Source organism: Amphibalanus amphitrite, unplaced genomic scaffold (genome assembly GCF_019059575.1).
Source record: "Amphibalanus amphitrite isolate SeventyFive unplaced genomic scaffold, NRLGWU_Aamphi_draft 000043F_arrow, whole genome shotgun sequence".
Classification (NCBI taxonomy): domain Eukaryota; kingdom Metazoa; phylum Arthropoda; class Thecostraca; order Balanomorpha; family Balanidae; genus Amphibalanus; species Amphibalanus amphitrite.
In genome coordinates, this window is record NW_024881539.1 from 145,474 (window position 1) to 153,498 (window position 8,025).

The 8,025-nt window shown below is 46.4% G+C and overlaps 1 protein-coding gene across 1 annotated transcript in view; it reads right to left on the reverse strand.

Moving 5' to 3' along the window:
• Nucleotides 1-7,638, reverse strand: part of LOC122376916 (lachesin-like) — a 33,158-nt gene extending 25,520 nt beyond the window's left edge. The window contains exon 1 of the mRNA XM_043356905.1: nucleotides 7,376-7,638. Within this exon, the coding sequence (XP_043212840.1) occupies nucleotides 7,376-7,448 (73 nt within the window). The 5' untranslated portion in view covers nucleotides 7,449-7,638. The remainder of the gene's footprint in view (nucleotides 1-7,375) is intronic.
• Between the last annotated feature and the right edge of the window lie 387 nt (nucleotides 7,639-8,025).

Here is an 8,025-nt window from a genome sequence, read left to right on the forward strand (position 1 = left end):
TCCAAAAATGCCACAACTGAATAAATAACGATACAGGAAGGAACACGTAAGAACGATTCGCTACAGCTTTGTCAGCATAATACCGGCACCAGCAGAATCTCGAACTTAACCATGATTTGTGACACGCTACCAGCATATTATCATTATTCCAATTCGTGTAGCATTTATTGGCAATCTCAACTTCGGCATCATTGGCGTTTTACCGGCAGTACAGGATCATATTTTAGATTCCCAGCCGGCTGTGGCAAACGATACTGGCTATGCCGTTAGCAAGTCAATGGGAAATTGCACCCCTGTCGGGAGTGTCTTGAGGCAGTGGTAAATGAAGGAGAAAAAACACCAAACTCCACACAGTTAATAGTCATGCTAAAAGTAACCCGAAAAATAAAATGCTCAAGTTCCATCAAACAAATTTGTTTTTTGACGCACCCTAATGGCGAGGCGATTACGGCTTTTTCACCTTTTTTATTCATTTAACTTAATTCAACTAAGGAGCAGTATACAAAATAATGTGGCTAATAATAGCCATTTTCCAGACGGTCATCTGGCACATATTTGTTCATATTTGGTGTGGTATGGTCAAATTAGGTTCATAGTTGATTTTTAGCAGTTCTCAGCTTTGGAAGCACTTGTTGCTTATGCCTGGTTATAACTGGTTTATCCAATTGTCAGACGTTATTTCCATTTAAACATTGAAATAGACTTATGATATGAAAGCATTTGTTGTGAAAGAGATTTGGTTAGACATGGTCATCTTTGGTGCATTCGCCAGATAAACCATCGTGAAATGTTCCAATATGTTTAACATTTACCAATGGATTTCCGGTGGAAGCTACCCGTAGTCATTAAGTGTTGACCGTGAACAAAACCATCACATTTCCCTGAACCACGGATCACATAAGGTGATCACATCATCACATCAGGCACGGACATGGGTGTCGATTTCCGCCGGTTTGGGGTGCCCGAGCTCTCCGAATTCCCCGCCGGCCCGGCCGGCTTGGCTTTGGAGCCCCAGCAGACGGCGCAGGTCAAGGTCACCGCTAGGGCGGCGGTGGATTTGCTACGCCCGGGCACCCCCAACTCGGCGTAAATCGACACCAATGGGCACGGATCACATTAGGTGATCCGTGCCTGAACCATCCGGGGCTTCCCCAGCGCTGTGTTACGACATACCAAGTAAAAGCTTACTCGCGCTGTGAAAACTGTTAAGATCAAAGCCGATCGCTTATTAATTAGTATACTTCTATGGATCGTTTCCACTTGCTACCCATGCTAACAGCCTTGGGGCCTGCACTCCACAGCCGTCAATGATGGCACCAATATGTCCTGTATCGCAGCGCTGTATATAAAACTCTCCCGGCTTTCAGCATGTGACGGGCTCATTCATAAATCAAAAGTCCCGAAGCCCGAAGCTGCGGCGGGTGCATTGTTCAACCGGCAGAGGGAGTGATTAATTTCCTGGTGAGTCATTATGTATAAGACGCTAAACGAAGCGCTCTGTCACGGCAAAGCTGCCGCGCCTCCCGGCAATAATGATGGCTATTTCGTGGTATTAGAACATAGCCGTGGGACCCGAGGGCTGGCCGACAATACGCTTTTTAACGTCAGAGAATATTCTTCTCAGAGTGTGAACACTGGTGCGAGGAGGATGTTTTAACCATGTTGAAACCGTGCATAAGTTGAAAGTCTTTTAGTATAAGCTGCATCATTTTTGTAATAAAAAAACTTTGTTTATCGACAGAGAAAGCACACAACAAGACGGCAAATCATGGTCTTATTTAATTAAATCGCTTCAAAAACTCCATTGAGACAAGGCTGCGAGTGTCAGGCGGAGGAGTATCATCAAGGGCATTAGGTACACCTGCCGCTGATAATGGACAAGATTAATATTATCGAGGACATGTTTGCATCGTGGCGTAAGTAAATAACGTAAGCCCGTAAGTAAACTTCACGTGATATACCACACGTAAATGATGAGTGCATACAATTACGCAAAACGTAAAAGTCAGCATACACCCGATCATTCAAAAACGGACATTTATGGATGCAGTGTGAATTTAACCCTCGCCGGCACAGGGGGGCGGGGCGGTTGATGCAACCCGTTAAGGTTTTTCGCGAATAACTCGCGTAAAAACCGGCCGATTGCAACGAAACTTTCATTACTTTCGCATTGATCAATTTTACACCTACCCTGAAAATTTAATAGCCCTGGCCTAAATGACCTTTGACCTGTAACCTCTTTTCCGAGACCATGTTTGGCCGGAATCGCGATTCGGCGTATGTCGGCTCGCATCAGCCGCGCGTTTGCAAGCTTTTCGTGGTTTCAAACGTTCAAACATGTGATTAAATGTTGCTCCCAAGCATTAGGGTGGGTGTCAAGGTCACCTGAAGGTCAGGTCAGGTTATTGACCTTTGGTGACCTCGGTTCACTTTTTCGAGTTTTACATGTTTCTAGGCTAGTTTTTGGAGCTGACTTCGAATTTAGCAACCATTTGAACATTTACGAAGTAGTTTTGGTGCCTTCGTAACATGTTACGAAGCTGTCAGAGGCGGTTGACACCTACTACGAATACTCGGCAGGACGCGCTACTGGTTGACCTGACCTGACCTGACCCGACCTGGCCTAAATGCATGAATGCATCATCTGTGATCAACACTAACATGATATTCGTGATCAGCACCCCGAAAAAAACCATAGCAGCCACACTTTATGACGTTCTAGCAGGTCCCGATTTTCCCGACTTTTGGGTCATTGACTGACATGGAAGGTCAACCTTCCTCTCAGGTCCTCAGGTCTCAGGTCAGGTCATTGGCTTCTTCTCGTCACGGGCAACACGCTCGTTTTTTCCACGAAGCTATAGCTCGATCAGGGGCGAAACGGCAAGGGGGGGGGCAACGGATCCCTCAACCCTTATACGTTCGCGCTAGCTCGATCAAGGGCCAACGCGAGGGGGTACGGGTCGCACCAGCCCCTTTGTGCCGTCGAAGGACGCAAAATGGCTTGTGCCGGCGAGGGCTAACTTTGTAAGGCATTTTACCGTTGTTTGATCTGATCCAATCTATTGTCACCTACGCTTCTTTATTAAGCCAAACTCAATGAAGCTATGATTTCAGTGACAGTATTGTTATTTAAATGATGGCAGTTGAATAACATACAATCAGGTTATGCTCACGATTGTCTGGCAAACGATGACTTGAGTCATGCAATTCAGCAATTAGTAAGAAAAATGAGTTAGGGTGTCACCGAGACAAAACGTGTTCAAATAATTGAGACATTTGTTACAACGAAATGATAAAAAGGCATCATTCGCGGCACAACGATCAGCTTTACGGTGCTCTATAGGATTTTTTTTTTTGGGGGGGGGGGGTGAACTGCGTCAGCATACATTAATTTAAAAAATCATCAAAGCAGTATATACTGTCATCTGTCTATCAACTGTCGTGCATGTCTTAACATACCCCTGGCTCTCGTATACTGCTGAAAGTGTTGATTTCAGAGCCGATGGGTATGAGACATATGACTCCTCAACTAGGTGTACGAGTTAACATGTTGGCGCCCTCATTGTTTGATTGATAAATGGCAGCGCCAGTCCAGTATGTGTAAATATTGACCGTTAACCAGGTCATGGGCAAAATATTTGTGCTGAGTTATCTATGAACCGTGCGGAATGTCCCCCGCGACCCCTCACCCACGCTCTCTTTGGAGTCGTTGCGATTCAATGTCTTATGTGACCCTATTAGTGGCAGGCTCCTGGCTACCCCATATTAGTGGCAGGGGGGCTGTTTACGACCCCCCCTTGATATCTCGAGATCTAACCGGCCGATTTTCAAAATTCAAACGACATTCGATTTGGCTCAACGAGATCTACATTTCTAAAAAAAAATTAAAAAATGTCAATAGGGGGGTAGAGGGGGTAAAAACGGGCAAATTGCAGATACATTTTAGACTGTTTATCACGGCCAGGTTTCTGAACCAATCTTAACGCAACTTTTGCCGATCGATAGAGAATGAACCAGGAATTCACATGGATCCTAAAAATATGCATTTTCAAAAATCATAGGCGGATACAGATCATTGAGATTGGGGGTACACAAAAAGTATAGTAAATAAGGTTTTTGTTGGTACTGTTTCTAAAAAGGGTGGCAATGGTCTTGTTATGTTACAATTTTCTTATGAGAGAACGACTAAAATTGTATTGGTCATGCATAGGCGGTGTCAGGGCACCTATGTTGGGAGGTAAAAAATAACCCCCCTTTTTGGACGCCTGGATCCGCCTATTATAGCAAAAACGTGTCAAAAGAGGATGCACAATAACTTTGTATATGTTATCACATGATACCTTTCATTCACTGTTCGTAAAACTGGTGCAGCATCGTGATCTTCGCCCAAATGACTCGCTTCACGAATAGGACCCCCCAATTCCCAGTGCTCTGGAGCCGCCCCTGGTAAAGTTATGAACTTGAAATTTTCAGGGAATGTGCCCAATTTAGTTTTAGGAAAAGTCAGAAAATTTCAGCATCGTAGCTTCAGTGGTTTCGGAGATATTCCCGAAAAACCTGAGGGGTGGATAAAAACAACCCCCCCCTGCCACTAATAGGGTTAAGCCAATTCTCCAAATCAGGGAAATTGACATCAACAGTCGACATCAGGCAGACTGTCGCTGAGCTACGGAGCTACGCTGTGCAATGTGCATGGCCCCCCATCGTGACACACTGTGGGGTGGACGCTGCTGTCCGGTCACATGCCATCTCTGCCGACGGGACACTACATAGTTAGACCCTGCTGCTCGCGGGACACCTTGCCTCTCAGCAAGTACAGGTCTCGCGGGTTGTAACGGTAGGTTTTGCACATAGAAAATTTAGTGTACTTCAGGCTATATCTTCGTCGTCTTAAGCTTTTAAGTGTTGAAGATGCAATCGACTTGTTGGTTCACAAGCCGGCCAGGATTGTGTAAAATGGCTTCATCGTAGATCGATTAGTTACTGAGATATAACCGGAAATGTAAAAGTGCAAAACCTACCGCTTAATCTCGCGAGAGCCGTGCACTAGCAGCAAGTAAGCTGCGCAAGTAGCCCAACACCATACCAGACCCATGTCGCTCGTCATGCCACTATCTCTTAGTCTTGCGCTTGGAATTTCAGCCTCAGCTCGTTTCGTGAGGCACTAGCGCCCTTGTGCTTGCGGGACATTAGCCTCTGCTACCCAAGACACCGGCCGCTTCCTCCTTGAACACTAACCCTTTCTGCCCGCAGAACAGCAGTCCCTGCCACCCACAACACTAGTTCCTCTGAACACTGGTTCCTCTGGACACTGGTTCCTGTTTGCGGGGCATAAACCAGCCCATTTACGAGGGACAAAAAACCCTTCTGCCCGTGAAACCAGGCCATTCTGCCCATGGGACATCAGCCCCTGCGAGCAGGACACCAGCCCCTGTGCGCTGGTTTCAAGCCCCAGAAACTCTTCCCTCGAGGCCCCGTCCCCGGCATGGGCTTCTCGTCACGGACACGCTTGACAAACGGCCGAAAATCGACACAGCCGGCGACCGTTTTCAATTTAGAGTGTCTCCGACCAAATCCCGAACAGACAACCGATATATGATGGGCAGGAGGTGTCCCCACAAACTAAAGAAATGAAGTTCTGGTGTCGAAATGAAACCAAGCGCACGAGTTACACAGTACACACCCGCGTTTCATCCCAACCGACCCAACCACCATTCATGACAAATATGACACCCATGAGCACATCTTACTCATAGAAGTATGCGCATTTGATCACGAAGAATGGCATGGCATTTGCATATTTTGTCAAATTGATTTCGTAAAAGATTTATAGAAATACTGGTGATGTTTGTAGCATATTTAAAGGTAAATTAATCCCGCTTTGCTGGTGAACAGCGCAGTTTCTTTTCATTGCAAAGGAGGAGAAAAAAGAGATGGTCAACACGTAACATCAGGTGGTGGCCCGTCCTCACGTTGCAAAATGTCATCGCCATTCCGCTGATTGTTCGCGGTATATGATAACACACATGTGGGCCTTCAGATAAAGGAGGAGAATGAGGACTACACGCGCCAACGGTTGTAAACGCTAATGCCTTAGCCATTCGAAGGTAGAGCTCCACAGAATAATGCCTAGAGACTCCGGTTATGCTACAAAAAGTGAAGGAAGTAACGCTCCATAACACGAACTTTTAAGCAATTTGAACAGTTCTTAACGATATGCAAGGCTTGAATTTCCAGCAAAATGGAAGACTCCATTCGCGATTTGCCACCCAAGGTATGGGCTCCTTGAACTGACGGGGCACACAGTACTTCTTGGAGAAATTCAATGAATAACAAACTAAAATTCTGGGCTCCGGTCTCGTAATGCGAATTACAAAACAGATGGCTCAAATTAAGGTTTTCACTTATCTACAGTGTAGGAATAAAATATACTATTATCAATTGTTTACCATTACAGGTCGGTTCAACTGGTCAGTAGGCTAAAACACGGCACCCGTATCATGTTTTAGGTGAGAAGACCTGCGAAGCCATCCTTTCGTTAGGTATATGTAGCATCAAATAAGAACTCACCTCATAAGGCGGTGCTCTCGGTGTCTGCGGCATTTTTGAGCCGTAAAAACGAGATAAACTGGTCAGAGGTGTCGGCAGAACCACTACAGAAACGCCAATTTAGCATAAGTGTGATGATGTTTCGACTACATTTTCCGGAAAGAATACACTTGAAGTGACTTTTTACACGTATGTAGGACGACCTAATAAATTTGCAATCATATCCGAGCAACACCACCTTCGTATTCAATCGTTGCAGCCTTCGTTGCAATCATGTACCTGCGTACCACTTCCCTGTCGTTGACTGTCAGCTGAGTAGTCGTATATGGGGCTTCATTCACTGCGTGCTACCGATTGTCCTCTAAGGTTGGGCGTACCATTAGGAAAAAAGTCACTTGCAATGAACTGTAGCCCGTTAGTAAGAAAAGACATATTAACTCACATTTTGACATGCTGCAAAGTTACGTCCTATGCTTCTAAAAAATGGTTTGTCACCAAAGTAAATAGGTAAATACTGGCATGTTCCGATTAAGTTGTATCTGTGTAGTAATATACATAACGCTTAAAACTAGGGACCTTTTGGAATTTCCAACGGAAATGATGCAGCGCATGATCAATCCTTAAAGTGGAGCCATCTCCTACTGCCAGGCGAATGTGTTGTGGTCGTTTGCCTCGGGAGTTAGGGAGTATAGGACATTCAGATGCATAAGACAAAAATGTAAAATTTAAGATATCTTAAGACCTTAGATTATCTTCGTAAGATCTAAGATATTTCGCATTTATCTTCATAGTCCTATTTAAATTTACCGTAAGTACCCGGCCTCACCTGCTGGTCGTGGGAGAGGAGCCGCGGCAATCACCAGCAGCGCCAGCAGCCCGGTCCACCAGGAGAGCTCCATGGTGACGTGCACGATGTGCAACTGGCACCCCCGGGCGCTCCGCTCTGCCGGCGCGCCAAAACCGGCCGTCCGCGCGCTAATCGGACCAATAGCAGACGCCGGCGGCGGTCAGCGCGCGGCGCGAGCGGCCGTGCGCGCGCGCGCGGGGCAGATGCAAGTGGCGGACGATGTGAGGTGTCACGGCCCATCTGCGATCAGGGACGCCGTGACGCGTTCCGGACGACCGGTGGGTGACACCGACTGCCAGCACCCACTCACATTAGCGCCGGCCGGCCCGGCGGATCTCGCTAATTACCAATCTCCGCAGTCAAGTGCATTTGCCGAGTTGAATTTCAGAGGAGCTCTGACCGCCGGAAAAGGGCTGTGACAATGGTACTGTTCGATTGGCTCGCAGCCACTGATGAAGGGAAAGATCATAGATGCATTGCTTATTATTTGCGCTATAACTACTAAATTTAAATTAAGTGACGTTACTCTTTAACCTTCCAGGCGGTGGGGGGGGGGGGGCATTTTTTTGCCCCCCCCTTTAGTTTTTTCGATATATCTCGAGAACCGCTGCGCCGATCGTCACTTGACT